A 23,787-nucleotide genomic window follows, 5' to 3' on the forward strand; every position below is an offset into this window, starting at 1 on the left:
GGGAGTTCACTCGTGATTTGGCTTTCTGCCTGTCTGTTATTGGTGTATAGGAATGCTTGTGATTTTCGTACATTGATTTTGTATCCTGAGACTTTGCTGAAGTTGCTGATCAGCTTAAGGAGATTTTGGGCTGAGATGATGGAGTTTTCTAAATATACAATCATGTCATCTGCAAACAGGGACAATTTGACCTCCTCTTTTCCTAATTGAATACTCTTTATTTCTTTCTCCTGCCTGATTGCCCTGGCCAGAACTTCCAACACTATGTTGAATATGAGTGGTGAGAGAGGGCATCCCTGTCTTGTGCCAGTTTTCAAAGGGAATGCTTCCAGTTTTTGCCCATTCAGTATGATATTGGCTGTGTGTTTGTCATAAATAGCTCCTATTATTTTGAGATATGTCTCATCAATACCTAGTTTATTGAGAGTTTTTAGCATGAAGGGCTGTTGAATTTTGTCGAAGGCCTTTACTGCATCTATTGAGATAATCATGTGGTTTTTATCTTTGATTCTGTTTATATGATGGATTACATTTATTGATTTGCATATGTTGAACCAGCCTTGCATCCCAGGGATGACGCCAAATTGATTGTGGTGGATAAGCTTTTTGATGTGCTACTGGATTCGGTTTGCCAGTATCTTATTGAGGATTTTTGCATCAATGTTCATCAGGGATATTGGTCTAAAATTTTCTTTTTTTGTTGTGTCTCTGCCAGGCTTTGGTATCAGGATGATGCTGGCCTCATAAAATTGGTTAGGGAGGATTTTCTCTTTTTCTATTGATTGGAATAGTTTCAGAAGGAATGGTACCAGCTTCTCTTTGTACCTCTGGTAGAATTCAGCTGTGAATCCTTCTGGTCCTGGACTTTTTTTGGTTGGTAGGCTATTAATTATTGCCTTAATTTCAGAACCTGTTATTGGTCTATTCAGAGATTCAACTTCTTCCTGCTTTAGTCTTGGGAGGGTGTATGTGTCCAGGAATTTATCCATTTCTTCTAGATTTTCTAGGTTACTTGCATAGAGGTGTTTATAGTATTCTCTGATGGTAGTTTGTATTTCTGTGGGATCGGTGGTGATATCCCCTTTATCATTTTTTATTGCATCTATTTGATTCTTCTCTCTTTTCTTCTTTATTAGTCTTGCTAGCGGTCTATCAATTTTGTTGATCATTTCAAAAAACCAGCTCCTGGATTCATTGATTTTTTGAAGGGTTTTTTGTGTCTCTATCTCCTTCTCTTCTGCTCTGATCTTAGTTATTTCTTGCCTTCTGCCAGCTTTTGAATGTGTTTGCTCTTGCTTCTCTAGTTCTTTTCATTGTGATGTTAGGCTGTCAATTTTTGATCTTTCCTGCTTTAAATATGTCCCAGAGATTCTGGTATGTTGTGTCGTTGTTCTCATTGGTTTCAAAGAACATCTTCATTTCTGCCTTCATTTCGTTATGTACCCAGTAGTCATTCAGGAGTAGGTTGTTCAGTTTCCATGTAGTTGTGTAGTTCTGAGTGAGTTTCTTAATCCTGAGTTCTAGTTTGATTGCACTGTGGTCTGAGAGACAGTTTGTTATAATTTCTGTTCTTTTACATTTGCTGAGGAGTGCTTTACTTCCAAGTATGTGGTCAATTTTGGAATATGTGTGATGTGGTGCTGAGAAGAATGTATATTCTGTTGATTTGGGGTGGAGAGTTCTGTAGATGTCTATTAGGTCTGCTTGGTGCAGAGCTGAGTTCAATTCCTGGATATCCTTGTTAACTGACTGTCTCGTTGATCTGTCTAATGTTGACAGAGGGGTTTTAAAGTCTCCCATTATTATTGTGTGCATGTCTAAGTCTCTTTGTAGGTCTCTAAGGACTTGCTTTATAAATCTGGGTGCTTCTGTATTGGGTGCATATATATTTAGGATAGTCAGCTCTTCTTGTTGAATTGATCCCTTTACCATTATGTAATGGCCTTCTTTGTCTCTTTTGATCTTTGTTGGTTTAAAGTCTGTTTGATCAGAGACTAGGATTGCTACCCCTGCTTTTTTTTTTTTTTTTTGCTTTCCATTTGCTTGGTAGATCTTCCTCCATCCCTTTATTTTAAGCCTAAGTGTGTCTCTGCATGTGAGATGGGTCTCCTGAATACAGCACACTGATGGGTCTTGATTCTTTATCCAATTTGCCAGTCTGTGTCTTTTTTTTTTTCAGTCTGTGTCTTTTAATTGGAGCATTTAGCCCATTTACATTTAAGGTTAATATTGTTATGTGTGAATTCGATCCTGTCATTATGATGTTAGCTGGTTATTTTGCTCGTTAGTTGATGCATTTTCTTGCTAGCCTCGATGATCTTTACAATGTGGCATGTTTTTGCAGTGGCTGGTACCAGTTGTTCCTTTCCATGTTTAGTGCTTCCTTCAGGAGCTCTTGTAAGACAGGTCTGGTGGTGACAAAATCTCTCAGCATTTGTTTGTCTGTAAAGAATTTTATTTCTCCTTCACTTATGAAGCTTAGTTTGGCTGGATATGAAATTCTGGGTTGAAAATTCTTTAAAAATGTTGAATATTGGCCCCGACTCTCTTCTGGCTTGTAGAGTTTCTGCCGAGAGATCAGCTGTTAGTCTGATGGGCTTCCCTTTGTGGGTAACCTGACCTTTCTCTCTGGCTGCCCTTAACATTTTTTCCTTCAACTTTGGTGAATCTGACAATTATGTGTCTTGGAGTTGCTCTTCTCAAGGAGTATCTTTGTGGCATTCTCTGTATTTCCTGAATCTGAATGTTGGCCTGCCTTGCTAGGTTGGGGAAGTTCTCCTGGATAATATCCTGAAGAGTATTTTCCAACGTGGTTCCATTCTCCCCGTCACTTTCAGGTACACCAATCAGACGTAGATTTGGTCTTTTCACATAGTCCCATATTTCTTGGAGGCTTTGTTCATTTCTTTTTACTCTTTTTTTCTCTAAACTTCTCTTCTTGCTTCATTTCATTCATTTGATCTTCAATCACTGATACCCTTTCTTCCACTTGATAAAATCGGCTACTGAAGCTTGTGCATGTGCCACGTAGTTCTCATGCCATGGTTTTCAGCTCCATCAGGTCATTTAAGGACTTCTCTACACTGTTTATTCTAGTTAGCCATTCATCTAATCTTTTTTCAGGTTTTTAGCTTCTTTGCAATGGGTTCAAACATCCTTCTTTAGCTCAGAGAAGTTTGTTATTACTGATCGTCTGAAGCCTTCTTCTCTCAACTTGTCAAAGTCGTTTTCCATCCAGCTTTGTTCTGTTGCTGGCGAGGAGCTGCGTTCCTTTGGAGGAGAAGAGGGGCTCTGATTTTTAGAATTTTCAGCTTTTCTGCTCCGGTTTCTCCCCATTTTTGTGGTTTTATCTACCTTTGGTCTTTGATGATGGTGACGCACAGATGGGGTTTTGGCGTGGATGTCCTTTATGTTTGTTAGTTTTCCTTCTAACAGTGAGGACTCTCAGCTACAGGTCTGTTGGAGTTTGCTGGAGGTCTACTCCAGACCCTGTTTCCCTGGGTATCACCAGCGGAGGCTGCAGAACAGCAAATATTGCAGAATGGCAGATGTGACTGCCTGATCCTTCCTCTAGATGCTTCGTCTCAGAGGGGCACCCCGCTGTATGAGGTGTCAGTTGGCCCCTACTGGGAAGTGTCTCCCAGTTAGGCTACTCAGGGGTCAGGGACCCACTTGAGGAGGCAGTCTGTCGGTTCTCAGATCTCAAACTCTGTGCTGGGAGAATCACTACTCTCTTCAAAGCTGTCAGACAGGGATGTTTAAGTCTGGAGAAGTTTCTGCTGCCTTTTGTTCAGCTATGCCCTGCCCCCAGAGGTGGAGTCTACAGAGTCAGGCAGGCCTCCTTGAGCTGCAGAGGCTCCTGCCAGTTTGAGCTTCCACACCGCTTTGTTTACCTACTCAAGCCTCAGCAATGGCGTACGCCCCTCCGCCAGCCCCACTGCCGCCTTGCAGTTCAATCTCAGACTGCTGTGTTAGCAGTGAGCGAGGCTCCATGGGCCTGGGACCCTCTGAGCCAGGCGTGGGTTATAATCTCCTGGTGTGCCATTTGCTAAGGCCATTGGAAAAGCACAGTATTAGGGTGGGAGTGTCCCAATTTTCCAGGTACCATCTGTCATGGCTTCGCTTTGCTAGGAAAGGGAATTCCCTGACCCCTTGCACTTCCTGGGTGAGGCGATGCCCTGCCCTGCTCAGTGGGCTGCACCCACTTGTCTGGCAAGCCCCAGTGAGATGAACCCAGTACCTCAGTTGGAAATGCAGAAATCACCCGTCTTCTGCATTGCTCACACTGGGAGCTGCAGACTGGAGCTGTTCCTATTCCACCATCTTGGAACCTCCTCTAAAAGTCCTTTTAGAGTTGTATATGTGTATTTGTTTTTATTCCAGATTGGAGTTGGATCATTAACCCAGATTAGCACCTTAACTTAATATCAGTGGGAGGTTTCTCTGGTTGGTTATACCTTAACATTCAATAAGTGCTCTTCTTTTGCTTAAGATTATTGGTCTCAGGTCATATAAACTACAGGGAATATAAACCTTGATAAGCATTGGAATGGCATGAGCAATCTGACATTCTTACAACATTGGGAAAGATAACGTTTGTACTTTATTTTTTTCCACAAAACTTATAAAATTGGTGGTAGAGAGGTAAGTATTATAGATAATTAGACCTTTAGTAATAAGATTAGACTTACTTTAGGCTTGTCTTTAATAGGTAATGAATAGAAATGTGCATTTCTATATGTTATCTTCATTGCTAACCTGATCATGTCCATGTAAAACCTTAGAACACCTTGAGCAAGTTTTATATTGCTTTTGAGGATACAGAAAAATGGTACATCATGGACATATGTATAGTTTGTACATTTGGGTTTGTAAACATTGTTTGGCTCAAATTACTATCCCAATATGTAAATCCTTAAACATGCTAGTAGTGAGCTCTTGAGATAATTTATCATCTTATAAATTGGGAAACATTTCTGTATTCCCCAAATCTTAGATTCCTTATAATAGAAGCCCTATTTTCTACAATTTGGGGGACAATTTGTCTTTAAGCAAGCCTTCATATAAGATGCAAATTGGGTCTCAAAGGCAATACTGTTGAATTATAGATAGTTAATCTGAGGAGGGGGAGGTGTTTGTTGTATATAATAGCTTCCTAAGTTATGAGTTCCCTAAAATCAGTAACCAAATCTCAGGCGTGTTTACATAGCCTACAACTTTCATATAGATAGTAGATGCTCAAAAATGTTAATTGAATGAATGAGTATCCTTCCTTTGTGTCATTGAGACCCATTTAAAATCATTTTAGCAATTGGGTTATTATACTAAGAATGTTTCACCAAACTAAAACTGAATTTGTTTTATTTTACAGGTGCAGGAGACATTGTTGCAATCATGATCGGCAATCTGAAAGGCACAAAAATTCTACAATCTATTCAAAGAGGCATACAAGTGACAATGGTCATAGAAGTAGGGAAAAAACATGGCCCTTGGGTGAATCACTATTCAATTTTTTTCGTTTCTGTGTCCTTTTTTATTATTACGGCAGCAACTGTGGGCTATTTTATCTTTTATTCTGCTCGAAGGCTACGGAATGCAAGAGCTCAAAGCAGGAAGCAGGTTTGTAATGGTCCTTTCTTCCAATATTAAAAAAAATTTACTGTTCTAATTGTAGTTTCAGGGTCCTGCATTTTAATACATTTTACTTGCTAGACAATGATCTCCCCATATGTTTTACAAAATCTGGTAGTTTTTAAAAGTATGTCAGCTCTTCTCAAAGGTTTTATTTTCTATATTTGTCAAAGAACTTAATCTCTAATGAGGTATTAAATCTTCTAACACCTCATTAGAGAACACATCTAGCATTTAATTATATATGGGTGTAAATACATATGTTCTTTTAAATAAACATTTTTTTCTGAATTACAAAAACATTTCATACTCAATATAGAAAACTTAGAAATTAGAAAGTACACAGGAAAAAAACTCACCTAAAACCTGATATAGCAATATAACTGTAGTCATCGCCCAAAGGTAACCACTATTATTTTATGTGTATGTCTGTATTTGCATGTGGGGACAGGGCTGAGAAGAGGGACTAGGCTGAGAAGGCAGGTTAGAAGATCTAATTGTGCATGATATATTGTTAGGCTTCAAGTGGAGTCAAATATTAATAGTTTCTATCATATTATAACAGTGTATAAAAAGGTACAAGGTATAGAAACAACAGAGCAAAAATACCAAAGCATTATTGAACAGTAAAATACCTATGGTTGTATGGCATTGATCCTACTACCATTAAATTGTCCCCCTCAGCCCCCTGATATGCTCACATTTCTCCTTACCCAGCTTAAATTCCATGGTCACTCCCATGCTTACATCTTCAGTTCCCTTGGCCCTTCTTTCTCTTTGTTATAGTTGCTGGAAAAACAAATCCAACCCTGGTTAAATCTACTTCCCACCTACTCTATGTCTGCACCTTGCACAACTGAAGTATCAGAAAGGCATTTACAGCTGTACTGACTGATCTCACTTTAAATTTGTGACTGTAAAATGAGAGCGGGCCCTTAATGCTACCATGGAATCACACTATGTTTTCTTGGCCATTTAGTCTCCTACTGTTGGCTAACCATATGTGTTCCTTTCCCTTTCTCCAGCACCTCCTCCAACTTTACTCTCAATTTGTATTTTATTTTACTGAGAAAATTGAAGCAATCAATAATACTTCCACATCTTCTCATCTATCTTCATCTGCGTCTATCCTATTCCCCTGCTTTGTCTTCTGTTTTTACGGATGAACTGTTCCTTTGCAAAAGCTAACTCTTTCACTCAGGTATAAGATTATTTTTGTCTTTTGTATACTCAAGGACATCACTCCAGAAATTGTCCTCTCTCACTCTCCTACTTTAACAATTTCTCCCTCTCCTCTGGATCTTTTCCACCAACATGCAAACATAGTATTATTGCTCCCATTTTCAAAAGATTTTCTCTTGGCCCCAGGCCAAAAACCTTGAAGTTGTTCTTTATTCCTTTTTTTCTCTCACCTCCCATGTAAACTCTATCAGCAAATCCTGTTATTTCTACCTTCATTATATATCCAGAATTTGATTATTTCTTATTACCTCCATTGCTTCTGCCCCAGTCAAAGCCACCATGATTTCTTATCTCCTCCTCCCTTCAGGTATTCTCAGTATAACAGCAGAATGGTGTGCCACTTCTTTAGAAAGCTCAGTAGGGATTTAATGCTTTCAGATGAAAATACATTTTTATATGTACTGAGAAGTTTCTCTAAAGGCAATTGATTTCTGGTCACTTCATGTACTCTTCCTCCAATAAGTGAAAAGGAACTCAATTTATTTAGGGGGCGGAAGGAGCAGTGAGGATTTTTATATAGCAAGAAAGTTAATTTAATTTAGGAATAGATGAGAAATTGAAATTTTATTATAAAACTTCATAAAGATTAGATACCAGCATGTGGTAATAAGTGATGGTTATCTCAGTGTTTAAAGTTAATTGGCTTCTATCCTTCTCCATAGAGAAGCAGCTTATCACATTGGTGGCAGGTTCAGCCTGATACTAGCTGCGGTCAAAAAGATGTTTAAAATTCCTGTACCAGGCCACTCAGTAGTTTCACACTGTGTTAATATTTGACATTTGTATATTGTGCTGTTTTTTATCTGCGAGGCTGGACGGAAATTGGTGTCCAGTGTGACTAACTATTCAAAGGTTATAGTTACAATGACAAGAGTGTTTGGTTTGCATATGTTCATGGTGGGGTATGTGTTTCAGTATTCTCAGTGCTATAATAAATTTATTGACATGGCATTAAACCCTATCAGAAAATAACAAGGTTTATAAGGAACTTTGTCTGGTGTTACAGAGCTTCATTGGACATTTAGCTCTGGTCTACGCATTTAATTTTCATAGTTTATAATACATCTTATGAAAAGTAACCTCTGTAGAAATGGTCAAGAATAGCATTAAAACTTCTCATCTATTTGGAGAAGGCTTTTGAAGGGGCTTTTAAAAATTACTTAATGGACTATATCTGTTTATCCTTTGGGGACTAAAAGATTAAATATATGGCTGATAATCCTTTTTGCTTGTAAATATTTGAGAGTGCTAGAATGTCATTTATATATTTAATTTTCATGACTTAGTATTAATTTTTAAAAGGTAGAGCTTAATGCATATGCTGATTATAATTATCACTAAACATTTAACTATATTATCTCCATTTTACTGGTAGAAATGGTGATGAAGCTGAGTTATGGAAATTTGGCTTCATTAGAATGTTAGGAAAATTTAATATATTTAAGAATTTCTTCCTTCTGAAGGTTATGATACATGATATATAATGTCAGGAAACTGATGACTGTAACCATAAATTCTGATGACTGAATGCTCAGATGAGCCCCCAGACAGAATAGCCTCGTATGTTGTAGTGTGATGTGTAAGAACACATATCATCCCTGTTTTGTAGATACAAAGCTTTTAAACAGAACAAAAAGTATCAATGGATTATCCATGAAAATAACATATTAGGCCTTATAAGTTAGTTTCATGTCCCTTCCGGGAACAACCCTAACTTGAGACAAGAAAGATTATGGGAAACCTTATGGCATACACAAATTAAACTACATTTAGGAGTGACCACTATACACCAAACATTTTTGGGTACAGTAAATGTACCTAACTGTATTCAAGCAGTTAATACTCAATAGCCACAACGCATGTGTTGGATTAAACATTGACCAGTGAAACAAAAGAGGGCTGTAGGTGAAATAGGAGCTGGCCTAGATATAATGTGAAAAGCTGAATTTACTTTTAATGAAGAGTGACTGTCAGAAGAAAAGGATTTACTAACTAAAATAGACAGATTAGAAGGAAATCATCTTCCAAGAGGAGGGAAAAGAATGGGAATCCACTTGGAAAGGTCATAAAGCTTTGATAAACTCATTACACAGACCCAACACATAATGCTAGAGAATGCTAGGAATCACTATTGGGAAAGAGAATATACTCTAACACAATAGAATCTATTAACTATTTTACTTAAAAGTGATCCCCAAGTAGCCATGGGGGTAATGACCTTCCATTTTTAGCTGTAGAAGCTCAGGCAGAGAATCTTTGAGACACTTGCAGATCCCCAAATTTATGGAATTTTTTTTTGTAAAATTGCAATTTGCACTGCTGATCTCTGACTGATCTTGACCAAAGGATGGGCCAAAATAAGGCTAGTAGGAATAGAACTAATACTGAATGATACCCATGTACTCCCATGAGAGGGAAATGGCCTTGCTGTACAAAGTTAACAGGAACCTATAACTTTACAATAATCTAAGTTGAGACAAATGATTGGCTTTGTCCCCAGCTAACATGGGAAATGACAGAATGATTGCCACTGGTGACAGCATTTGTTCCTCATCATATCTGGCATATGGGCAAAGGCTAATTCTTCTAGGAAGGTTTAATAAATATTTCTGTGACATTTCCAGATTTTTTTGTAACCAAACCAAACTGTATCATAGCCATACTCTGATGTGGTGTAATACTGGTATTATTAGTAAAATTCAACTATCTTATATAGATAAATCATATGGTAATCAAATGTGTTTGAGACATTGAACTAAAAACTCCTCACAGTGTGATACCAAGGGAGAGTGACTAGCATGAAGAAGAATTAGAATGATTTAGTTCATTACTATATTAAATAGCTCTGTGCAAGTTTATCACAAAGTTCAAGTGGCCATAGATCAAGGGAATAAATGGATAATTAAATTGGTATAATAATGTAAAGATGTTTGTGATGGTCTTATAAACTGGATGAATTGTTCCTTTGAACCTGTTTCCACTCCTTGTTGGCTTCTGCAAGTATTGGATAGACTTATGTTGCTCTTATGGCACCTTATATATAAATACTGTGCTAACTGAACAGTATATACAGTTGACCCTTAAACAACTTGGGTTTCAACCACATGAATCCACTTATACACGGATATTCTTCCACTTCTGCCACACCTGAGGCAGCAAGGCCAATATATCCTTTTCCTCCTCCCCAGCCTAGTGAATGTGAAGAAAGAAGGATGGAGGCCTTCATGATAATCCACAGCCTCTTAATTAAGATAAAATTTATTTTCTCTCAGGCCTGTCATACCAGCATTTTGGGAGGCCGAGGTGGGTGGATTGCTTGAGCCCAGGAGTTCGAGACCAACCTGTGCAACATGGCAAAACCCTGTCCCTACAAATAATAGAAAAATTAGCCAGGCATGGTGGCGTGTGCCTGTAGTCCCAGCTACTTGGGAGGCTGAGGTGGGAGAATCACTTGAGCCCGGGAGGCAGAGGTTGCAGTGAGCCGAGATCATGCCACTGCTCTCCAGCCTGGGTGACAGTGAGACCCTGTCTTTAAATATATATTCTTTTCTTCCTTATGATTTTCTTAATAACATTTTCTTTTCTCTAATTTACTTTATTGTATAAACACAGTATATAATTTATATAACATACATGTTTATTAACTGTTTATGTTATCAGTAAGGCTTCCAGTCAACAGTAGACTATTAGTAGTTAAGTTTTGGGGGTGTCAAAAGCTGTATGTGGAGTCTTGGCTGTGTGAGTGTCAGTGCCCATAACTGCCATGTTGTTCAAGGGTCAACTGTATACTCTATGTAGTACATTGTTTATAAATATTATGCTAACTGTATAGTTACTGTATAGTAACTATACTGACTACTGTACTAACTGAAGTGATAATATATAAATACTGTACAAACAGTTACTGTACTGAAAGTTTTATTATAAAAAGGCTTTGACCAACAGGATGGATTGTGAGGAAAAAGGTAACACAACAGATGTAGTTGCTTACTCCTTCCATATCCCCAAGGGAACCATGATTGGCCCCTGGCCAACCCTGGGAATGTGGCTCTCAAAGTGGTCTTTATGTTAGTGATTGATAATTTTGTTATATACACCTGGAACAATGGACCATGTTGTACCAGCCTGTCAGAGTTGCCTTTCACAACAATCAAGATTGATGATATCCTAGTTTCTTTGTTGGGGTCCTCAGCTTCTGGCAACATGGCCAGTTGCTAGCAGGATGCACCTAGTAAGTAGTCCCTTCATCTGAGTCTTGGACCCCAACACTTAAATTGGTTCCCTGGGCAGAGATATGCCACACATTTCTGTAGTTTGCTGCCAGAGAGAAAGAGCACTCCTGCGTGCTCTCAGATGAGGAAGGACTAGGCTACATTAATATCTTAAAATCTGTCCTTCAACTTAAAGCATTACTAAAAATTATCCAAACTATTTCTGGTTACATTAAGTTTTTTTCTACTCCACTAGTACACGAAATTACCTGGAAGATTCATTAATTACCTGCACACTGTACCACTATTAACATATATACGTTTGCAGTTGGTGTGTTCACATATATGTATCTGTTTCTGCCTACATTTGAGAGTAGTTCAGGGTCTTTTACAGAAACCATGAGAACTTTGACTCTTGTATAAGAAGAGCAGATTAAATCCTTGTCTAAATAGGACTTAGTTTTACAATCTTTCTTCTGACTTTCTCACTGAACAAAAGAAAGCTCTTATAATGGGTCTCAGAATTTTTGTATATTCACTTACTCTAATTTTAAATTTATATCACTAATTCTTTTTCCAGCTTTATTGAAGTATGATTGACAAATAAAATTTGTATATATTCAAGGTGTACAACATTTATGATTTGACATACATATAAATTGTAAAATGATTAACATAAATTAACACATCTATCCCTATACATAGTTACGTGTCTGGGTGTGTGTGTGTGTGTTGAGGATATTTAAGATCTACTTTCTTAGCAAATTTCAAGTAAACCATGCTATATATCAGATCCTCAGGATTTATTCATCTAAAAAATTTGAACTCATAGATACAGAGAACAGAGAAGTGGTTGCCAGGGTGTTGGGGAAATGGGGAGATGTTGGTCAAAGGATACAAACTTGCAGTTATACCACAAATTCTAAAGGGTGTTAATCACATTTCTTTGAAAAAAATGCTATAATCTGAGCTATAACCTATCTACTGAGTCAAATTCACCCTTACTTCATGGTTCTTCCTTATAGTGTATTTCCTTACACTACTCACAGTTATGTTCTTCATGGGAGTGGTCTGCACTCCTATTTATCCCCTCATCTGTAATTCCATACATTTATGGGAAGCTGTTTTATAGCCTGCACCTCCTCTTACCTGTAGGAATATTTTCACTCAAATATTATGGATAGATTTTTATTGAATAAAATGGATTTCTTTCAGTTTTCAGATACCTGAACAGCTACATGGCTCAGACTTTCATTTTGTCCTAGGAATATGTCTGAGGAAAAGAATCCTCTTACTATAATTCTTGATTTTAAATGTCTTGTGTTAAAACTCTTAGCCAAATTTTTAGGAAAATATTTATTTTTAAAATATGGTGACTTAAGTACATAAAAATCTAGTTTGCTTATATCTCTCTCCTTTCTTGCTTTTTGCACACCCTGTCCTCCATCAAGTAATTAGGTTTGACTACATACTTAATATATTCATGTGAGTTTCAGTTAAGCTAAAAGCTGAATGCCCTGGGACCAAAAATCAGGCTGACAAATCACCAGACTGAAACATATATTTTACCTAATTGGATACAAATACACCAATGAACTAGGTAGAATATCTTTGCATTCACCATAATTTCAAAATTGAACATTGTAATAAAGAATGATCATTGGTTTGACATTTTATCATCAACCCCAATATATTCTCATTCAGAATTTAAAAAAAAACCATATAGTGGAGATTCTTCGCTAACTAGAGCGAATGCAGCTTTTGATTAGTCAGAATAGTCACATTAAGCTTCTGTTAAGAAAATTGGCCAACAACCAGCTTCTTTGAATCAGTCTTCAGTTCTATTGCCAAATATTCTTAGACCAGGTATCTCTTAGGATTAGAGAGGAGGAGGGGAAAGGCAAAAGGCGTTTGACATAATGTACTTGCTTTTTAAAATTCCCCAAATCACAGTAAATAGCCAGTTTGGGAAGAATTTTAAGATTGGATAATTGCTGGCTTTGAAGGTGTTTTTAAATTTCCTTCGTTTGTCTTCTTCACAAGGAATGTGAAGCCTTTTAAAGGCTTCTTTGCCATTACACAATGGAGGCAGTGTACAATAGTGGAGAGATCATGGGCTTCAAAGCCAGATAGAACCTGGGATTGAATTGAATCACAGCTCTGAAACTAACCAGCTGTCTGGACTTTAGTCAAACTTCTGAACCTTACTTTTCTTGTATAAAACTTGGATATTAAAATAGCTATTTCACAATATTTTTAATGATTAAACAAGATGACACATGTAAAAAGCTTACAACCTGACACATGGTAAAGTCTCAATTAATGTGTAAACCTTTCTTTCCCCAAACTTAATGGAGTAGAGACTTTTAATAATTGAAATGAGAAGTGTCTTGCATGAGAAAATCAAGAAAGTCTGTTTTATTTTCTAAATTCAGAAAATAATTTTGGAGCAAACTCTAGCCACTGGGGAATTTTTTTCTAAGTGACTAAGGCCCAGTCCTCCAGCTACTCAAGAGAGAAAGGCACATTAATAATACAATTACTGAACAAGATAAGAGGTAGAAACAATGTGTTACTGGAACTCATAGACTAAGGAAACTCTGATCTGGTAGCAAGGCATTGGAAAAGTATCTCATATTTTTTAAGGAGTAAGGTACAAATTACAGTTCACATGGGGCATATTGTCTTTAAATGTTGAGGTGTATTTGGGCACTCAAAAGTTGACATAATGTTGTTCAAACACGTGTTGAATATAATCTACTGGGCCCTAATGGTGTTCTCATATTTCAGTTTTTTTAAGAGGGAGGCTTGCATCTTGGAACTGTTGCTATCAGTGTCACAGTGAAATATCTTGAGTACTATCTTGAATATCTTGAGGCAGTTTTTTTGTGAGTGACTTTCCTTTAAGCTCTAAAAATACAGTTTGTGCTTTTTACTAAAATCACTTGTCTTGCATCCATATTTAAAGAAAATAGCTTTTCTTTATATAAGCCCAGTAGGAGCTACTGAAAATATTCAAATTTTCTTTTAAACACATTTTTATTCTAAGGCTGCTTTGTTGAACATTAGTTTATGCTATGCTACAAATCTTTTAGAGATCCTTTATAATCAAATCTCTTGTCTAGTGTCTTCTGGCATTTTAGATTTGGCCCTGTTTTTTTATTTTTTGTATTCTCCCCCACCGTCATTTTCTAGCATCAGCCTTAATGAAAGTTCTACTGTTCTCCTGGGCATAGACTCAGACATTACATACAAAGTTTCCCTTTGATCCCACACTTCAAATTAATTTGCATTATAGTCTTGGCTATAATTAAGAAAGTTATATATTTGGCATTAATGCCTAATAAATTGATAAACAGTAGCACTGGAGATTCAGACATTTATATTGTATTGAATCAAATATTTTGCAATGAGAAATCAGACTGTATAGACTGAATCAAGTAAATACCCTAGGAGAGGTATCACTTCCTTATGAGAGCTTTCCCCAACTGTGTGATACAGCTTGTTGCCTAAACCTAAATTAGAATTGCTTTAAGGACAAAGAGCAAAGTGATTGTGAAAGACATTGTCAACTACATTACATTTTTTCCCCTTTCTTCTTACTGGCTCTATTTTTTTCTCATTTGCATTTTTCTCATCTCGATGTCCAACTGACTCATGATCTATGTGGAAAGAAAATAGTGAAGTGCAGGTGTGTGGGCCAGGGCCAGGACCCTGTAGGCATACAGGTGGAAGGATTGCCACAGTTTGACAGACTCTAGAATCCAGGAGCTAGAAAAACATCAAAAGACAGCTGAGTTATGGATGGTTATATTGTAATGGACTCTTGGAATATGAAGAGCAGAGTTCCAGTACCAGCTTTATTATTTAGATGCTGCATTCCCTTTTGAATAAGTTATTTTACTTTTTCAACCCTCCACTTGAGCATCTCTAAAATGAGGATATTACCTTCTTCTGGGGGTTGTTGTCAGGATTAAATGAGGTGATAGATATAAAAAATAAATTTTAAACTGTATAACAACTGTATATTGTAAGAAAATGGTAGGAGTAGCTTCCTACTCCATGCTACAGTCAAAACAGATAGCTACTTTGATATAACTCTGGACTTCAGTGGGGCTGACACTAGCTCTGATATTTCGAGCAAGACATTCTTCCTCTTTGAGCATCAGTTTTCTTCTCTGTCTGATTAGATGTCGGGCTCAGTAATCTAAAGATCCTAGGTGTACCTTTGTTCACTGTCACTCTATTATTATCTTACAAGTAACAAAATAGAAGGGAAGATATTTGTGCTGAAATTAAGTCCCATCATAGAATTTTTTTAGTTCACAATTACGCCCCAAAATGGGAGTGAAAGTGCCTTGATTGTCACCTCTTTTCCTTCTTAGGATCTAGGCCTTCCTATTCACTGTTTCTGTTAGGATTATTTGCTGGTCAGGTAATAATCTGAGAGGTTTCTGCTTTTCCTGTGACAGCAAAGAAATACTTTGGCTAATATTATCCTTGGCCTTAAGCTAAATATCTTCCACAAAATGATATCTTATATAGGAGACAGGTTTGGGCATCAAGGAGATTCCTCACATACTGACGCTTATAGATTCTTACCTTCCAAAATACATTTGCTACAATTATTTGTAGCATTTGTAGCCAATATATATTGGCAAGTCCCTGTTATGCTTATTGATGAATGGTAGTTTACATTTTATGTAATAAACATTTTATTGAGTATCTGCTATATGCCAGACATTATACTAAATACTTATATTATCTCTAATTTTCATGTGACATAAATGTCAGCTGGTGATGGGGGTATATATAGGAAGGAAGCTGCTTACATTCTCACAATGATCTCTAGTTCTGGGGGCCTACTTTTTGCCGAATTTCTAAGTTTGTTCATTTTACAGTTCAAAATAGAAAGATCACTTATCTTGCCATGCTGCACATGCTACCATTATATTCCACACATGTAGTAGTTGGGTTTGTGTTGCTGTAAAGGAATACCTGAGGCTGGGTAATTTATAAAGAAAAGAGGTTGGTTTGCCTCATGGTTCTGCAGGCTATACAAGAAGCTTGGTGCCAACCTCTGCTTCTGGTGAAAGCTTCAGGAAGCTACCTATCATGGCAGAAAGGAAAGGGGGAGCACGCGTGTCACAGGGTGAGAGGGAGCGAGAGAGAGGGAGTAGGTGCCAGGCTCTTTTAAACAACCAGCGTGAACTGAGAACTCACTCATTACCATAAGGACGGCACTAAGCCCTTCATGAGGGATCCTCCTCCATGACCCAAATACCTCCCACCACGCCCCACCTCCAACATTGGGGGTCGCACTTCAATGAGATTTGGAGAGGACAAATATTCGCCATTTCAACACAGCATCTACCAAGTGTCATACTTAGCCTCTACTTCAATTCATATGTATATTATATTCACTTGAGGCATTCGTGTGTGTAGTACACTTTAGTGAAGGGGAATGAAGTATTTGCAGCATCACCAGTAACTTCAAATTGACAAATATCTTAACAAATATCACCTGGGATTTTTTCCTCTGGCTGGTTCACCATACATAGAGGGACAATGTGTTATTGAACTATGTAGACTCTCTTTATAGTCTTTCCCTCACCTGGTAGATTCTTCCCACACCCCAACTTCACTTCTGACTCAATTATGCATAATGTTTTAGTTCTTATTCCATAAATGAGCCTGTGGCTTACTTTTGCATATCCAGACACATCTAGATATATGCTCAGTGAAACAATAAAAGGCGACCACTCTCAGAATCAGTCTTCTTCATTAATCAATCGTGGTTATAAGCACCAATATTTTTCTTAATACCAAACAGTGTAAAGATTGGTACTACCCTCATTTTATAGATAAGTAAACAAGCTCAAAGAATTAAATGACTCATGCAGGGTTATTCATTAAGTAAGTGACAAAGTCAGATTTCGAACCATCGGAATCCAAATCCTATGCACTTTCCACCAAACAAGACACGATTCAAAAAGGAAATTGGAAAAAAATGCATGTTAATGTCCTCTGAGCTTGCAAATAGGAAGATTGCTTTGAAAATTCATAGTATTTGAATCCATTAGGGGTGGGAGGAAATGTATTTTTACCATGATGGTCCCAACAGTATTGTTTAAGAAAGTAGGGAAACATAAGTGAAAAGTCTCAGTAACTTGGAAAATCCTGCCTCATATCAGGTAAATGGGACATTTATTATGGCTAATTAAGTTTTATCTTTTAAAATTCATTTGTACATTGACTTTTACCTGATAAATATTTATTGATCCTCTCTATCATTTTCATCATACTTCTTTTAAAAAATAGTTTTTTCTAATACCTGCTGTTTTTTTTTTTACAGAGGCAATTAAAGGCAGATGCTAAAAAAGCTATTGGAAGGCTTCAACTACGCACACTGAAACAAGGAGACAAGGTACATTCATGACTTTTAAATGCTATTTGTTTTAAAGCAGTGCTACCAAGCCATTGTTCAGGCTAAATGTTCTTCCTAAGTATGCTTTTATTGGCATTTATGAACCTTATTGACTTTTTATATGTATTTTATTCTAGAGGTTGGCTGAATAATGGCCTCCCAAAGATATCTAAGATATCTATTCCCTTGAACCTGTGAATATTACCTTATATGGCAAAACGGACTTTGCAGATATGATTAAGTTAAGGGTCATGAGATGGGGAGATTATCCTGTTTTATCCAGGTAGATTCAAAATATAATTGCGGTGTCCTTATAAGAGGGAGAGAGAGGGAGATTTGACCACAGTACAGTAAGGGATGTGACAATGGAAGCAAGAGGTTGGGGTGATACAAGGAAGAGGCTAGGAGCTAAGGGATGCAGACAGCCTCTAGAAGCTGGGAAAGGTAAGGAGAGGGATTCTCCCCTGGTGCCTCCAGAAGGAGCACAGTATTGCCAATGCCTTGGTTATAGACTTCTGGTTTCCAGAACAGTAAGAGAATAAACTTGTGTTGTTTTAAGCCACTGAATTATGATAATTTGTTACAGCAACTACAGGAAACTACTACAATGCTTTAGTGTTACTTTCGTTGAATATGCATTTTCAGATTTAGGACAGTTGAAAACTACCATTGATGCATAAAACATGTATTTCAAAAAATAGCTATAGAACTTATAGAAATAATACACCATTTTATATCTTACCAAAGCCATGAAACTGTAAAACACTAATGAAAGAGAGAAATCAAAGAAGATCTAAATAAATGGAAACATATACCATGTTCATGGGTCAGAAGACTTGCTGTTAAGATGTCGGTTCCCCGCCAAACTAATTTATGGATTTGATGCAGTTTCGATAAAAATCCTAGTGTAAATCCTTTATAGAAATTGACAGGCTGATTCTAAGCTTAGATGAAAATGCAAAAGAACTAGAATAAACAAAACAATTTTGATAAAGAACAACTTTGGATGATTCATGCTACCTGATTTGCAGAATTATTTTAAAGTCACAGCAGTCAAGACAGTGTCGTATTGGAAAAAGGATAGATTTATAGATCAATGAAACAGAAGAGAGAGTACAGAAATAAACCCATACATATATGGTCGATTGATTTTCCATAAAAGTGCAAAAGCAATTCAATGAAGAAAGGATAGCCTTTTCAGGAGGATAGCCCGTTGTTGGCTATCCATATGCAGTGATTGGATATCCTTAAGCAAAAAACAAGCAAACAGACAAAAAAGAACTTAAATCCATTCTTCTTACCCCATGTAAACATTATTTCAATAGATCATAGACCTTAACATAAAACCTAGAACTATGAAATTTTTAGAAGAAAACTTTAAAGAAAAATATTTTCATGACTTGGGTGACAAATATTTCTTAGCTATAACTCCAAAAACAAGTCCAAAAAAGAAGAAAAAGATACATTTGGCCTTGTCAAAATTAAGAATTTCTGTTCTTTGAAAGGCACTGTTAAAAGAAGGAAAAGATAAGGTACAGACTGGGAGAAAATATTTGCAAATTATATGTCTGTTAAAGGGCTGTACCCAGAATATAAAGAACTCTTAAAACTTAACAGTAAGAATACAAACAACCTAATAGAAAACTGGCAAGCAAAACAGACAAGTTACCAAAAAAAAAAAAAAAAAGAATGGCAAATAAGCACATAAAAGATATTCAACATCATTAATAATTAAAGAAATATGAATTAAAGCCATAATGAAATACAATTACACATTCATTAGAATGGCTAAAATGCATACAACTGAAAATACATTTTTCAGTTGTATGCATTTGAAATGTATAGCCAATTTGAAAATGTTTAGCAGTTCCTTATGAAGTTAAAAATACACTTACCATAGCACCTAGCAATCTCACTATTAGATATTTACCCTAAAGGGAGAAAAAAATCTATGTTCATATAAAAACACAACTGTTCATAGCAGCTTTATTCATAATTGTCAAATACTGGAAAAAAAGCCAAATATTATTAAACTGGTGAATGGATAAACTGTGGTACATACATATCATGGAATACTATTTAGCAATAAAAGTGTGATGGGAAACACACTGATACATACTGCAGTATGGATGAATCTCAAATGCATTATACTAAGTTTAAAAAGCCAGACTCAAAAGCTAGATAATGCATGATTCCATTTATATGACATTCTTGGAAAGCCAAAACTATAAAAACAGATCAGTGCTTGCCAGGAGGTGGGGATGAGAGGAAAGGTTAACTACAAAGAGTTTGGAGGAGTTTGTTGGGAGTAATAGCACTATTCTATATCTTGATTGTGATAAGCATTAAGTGATACTATATTTCTCAAAACGTGTAGAACTGTACACTAAAAGGGTGAATTTTTCTGTATGTGAATTATACCTTACTGTTTTTTAAATGAGAAAAGTTATAGAACTTATACAAATGGTATTTTATGAATTCTAAAATCAGGAAAAATAAATCAGTGCTACATGTTTCTCTTTGTTCTGTTCCCCTTTTCTTTCACTTTATTCTTTTACCTTTTTAAAGTCTGGATACTTTTAAATCACCTTTGGGAACTTTACAGTTACATAAACATTCAGTGATATAATGCTCCTCCTTTTATAGGAATTTAGGCTGGTTAAGTACATGTATGTTCTGATCTTGTTCTGTAGTTTAATGTATTTTTCTTGTCTGTCAGAGTAACAATAACTACTTGCTTGTAGGAAATTGGCCCTGATGGAGACAGTTGTGCTGTCTGCATTGAATTGTATAAACCAAATGATTTGGTACGCATCTTAACCTGCAAGTAAGTTCGATTTTCTTCTATATCTTCCATAAAAATAGCTGACCCACAAAAATGACTGTGATGGAAGAAAACTATTTTGAATATTTCCAAATTAATGTAAAAAATGTTTATTTTTAACTTATCTTCATTTAAATATAGAATGGTTTATTTTTACTTTTATTCATTTCTTAATACCACTGAAATTGGTATAAGTCTAATTGTAATCTGGTTCAATTTGTTTTAAACTAATTCCATAGAAAACTGAGAACTGAGCCAGCACAATTTATATATATGTATTATATATATAATATATATAGTATATATATACTATATAATATATTATATATAGTATATATTATATACTATATATAATATATAGTATATATACTATATAATATAGTATATATACTATAATATATATAATATATGTAGTATATACATACTATATAATATAAAGTATATATACTACATATAATATACATACTGTATATAGTATATATACTATATAAACTATATATAGTATATATACTATATAAACTATATATAGTATATATACTATATAATATAATTTATACTATGTACTATATATAACATATATTCTATAAAATATATAATATATTATATAGTATATATACTATATAATATATTATATAGTATATATAATATATATACTATATATTGTATAGCATACGTAATATATATTATATATTATATATATTACATAGTATATTATGTATATTACATATACTATATATGTAATATGATACATAATTATATATATAAGTATAGAATATATAATTATATAATAAGAATATAATATATATAAGTATATAATATATAATTAAATATAAATATATTTTATATATAGTATATTTTAAATATAATATATAAAATATACATAATATACTATATTATATATATAATATAATATAATATATAATTATATATACTACATATAATGTATATTATATATGATATATAATATATAATAATACATTATATAATACATTATATATTATATATTATATAATATATAATACATTATATAATACATTATCTATTATATCATATAATATATATGATATATAATACATTATATATTATATCATATAATACATTATGTATAATATATATGATATATAATACATTATATATTATATCATATATAATACATCATATATAACATATATTATATCATATATAATACATTATATATAACATATATTATATAATATAATACATAATATTATATATAATATCATATATAATACATTATATATAACACATATTATATATAATATAATACATAATATTATATATAATATATAATATGATACATTATATCTTATATATTATATAATAATACATTGTATATTATATATTATATAGTATATATACTACATATTATATATCATATTATATATACTCTATTATATATTATATAGTATATACTATATGTTATATAGTATACGTATACTATACTATATATTATATATGGTATATAGTATATATGCACTATATATTATATATATTATACACTATATATACTATATAATATATATAATATATACTATATATACTATATATAGTATATATTATATATAGTATAATATATAGTATATATTATATATAGTATATATAGTATATATTATATATAGTATATATAGTATATATAGTATATATTATATATAGTATATATAGTATATATAGTATATATTATATATAGTATATATAGTATATATAGTATATATTATATATATTATATAGTATATGCAGTATGTATAGTATATATAGTATATATTATATATATTATATAGTATATATATTATGTATAGTATATATAATATATACTATATATAGTATATATAATATATACTATATATAGTATATATAGTATATATAATATATAGTGCATATATACTATATACTATATATACTATATACTATATATTATATATAATACATATATATAAATTCCAACTAAGGAATGAACACTTCCATATAGATGCTCATAACTTGATTTCATTTTATTTTTTCTTGATGGATTAGAATAAATTTAAAATTAATCCAGTACTATCCTTATATTTATATGTGTATTTATATTATATTATGTATATATGTATATTATATATTTATGTGTATATATGTACATTATGCACTATATGTAATATATAGTATATATTATATACATTATACATTATATATAATATATACTATATATAATAATATATATTATATATAGTTCCACATATATATAATATATAATATTATATATAATTACACATATATATAATATATAATATTATATATAATTACACATATATAATATATAATATTATATATAATTACACATATATATAATATATAATATTATATATAATTACACATATATATAATATATAATATTATATATAATTACACATATATATAATATATAATATTATATATAATTACACATATACATATAAGTATAGTACTGGATTAATTTTAAATTTATTCTAATCCATCGAGAAAAAAATAAAATGAAGTCAACGTATGAGCATCTATTTGGAAGTGTTAATTCCTTAGTTTTTTAAATTATCCCTCTCCTGAAGGTTGTTCTTAACACTACTTCTCTTAGCTGTTTAATACAATAGTGATGCTCTTGTAAAGATTGCCTGAAGCATCTTTACGGTAAATCTTGTAAAGATTACCTAAAGCATCTTTACGGTATTGTTGTACTCAATACTATATATAATATTATAATGTATAATATTATAATATATAATACAATATATAATTTTATATATAGTATATATTATATATAATGTATGTAATGCATAATGTATATAATATATACTATATATTATATATAGTATATATTATATTATATATAGTATATATAGTATACAATATATATATATTGTATACAATATATACTATATATATATAGTATATATTGTATACAATATATATATATTGTATACAATATATATACTATATATAATATATACTATATATTATATATATTATATAATGTATATAATGTATACTATATATTATATAGTATATAATGTATACTATATATTATATAGTATATAATGTATATGATATATACTATACATTATATATAATGTACCTATATACACATAAATTTATAATATACATATATACATAATATAATATAAATATACATATAAATATAAGGATAGTACTGGATTAATTTTAAATTTATTCTAATCCTTTGAGAAAAAAATAAAATTAAATCAACTTATGAGCATCTATTTGGAAGTGTTCATTCCTTAGTTTTTTAAATTATCCCTCTCCTGAATGTTGTTCTTAACACTACTTCTCTTAGCTATTTAATACAATAGTGATGCTCTTGGAACATATCACACTGCCTAAAGCATCAGTACGGTGTTGTTGTACTCGATACTATATTGGACTATATTATTGAGAATGACTGTACCATTTATCAGTTAGGGAATTAC

At 33.4% G+C, this 23,787-nt stretch overlaps 1 protein-coding gene across 2 annotated transcripts in view; it reads left to right on the top strand.

Moving 5' to 3' along the window:
* Positions 1-23,787, top strand: part of RNF128 (ring finger protein 128) — a 100,687-nt gene that overhangs the window by 69,698 nt on the left and 7,202 nt on the right. For both annotated transcript variants that reach the window (XM_055268705.1, XM_055268703.2), the window contains exons 2-4: positions 5,372-5,619; positions 17,440-17,511; positions 20,256-20,338. In XM_055268705.1, coding sequence (XP_055124680.1) covers positions 5,372-5,619; positions 17,440-17,511; positions 20,256-20,338 — 403 coding nt within the window. The remainder of the gene's footprint in view (positions 1-5,371; positions 5,620-17,439; positions 17,512-20,255; positions 20,339-23,787) is intronic.

The sequence above is a fragment of the Symphalangus syndactylus genome, chromosome X (genome assembly GCF_028878055.3).
Source record: "Symphalangus syndactylus isolate Jambi chromosome X, NHGRI_mSymSyn1-v2.1_pri, whole genome shotgun sequence".
In the NCBI taxonomy this organism is placed as follows: domain Eukaryota; kingdom Metazoa; phylum Chordata; class Mammalia; order Primates; family Hylobatidae; genus Symphalangus; species Symphalangus syndactylus.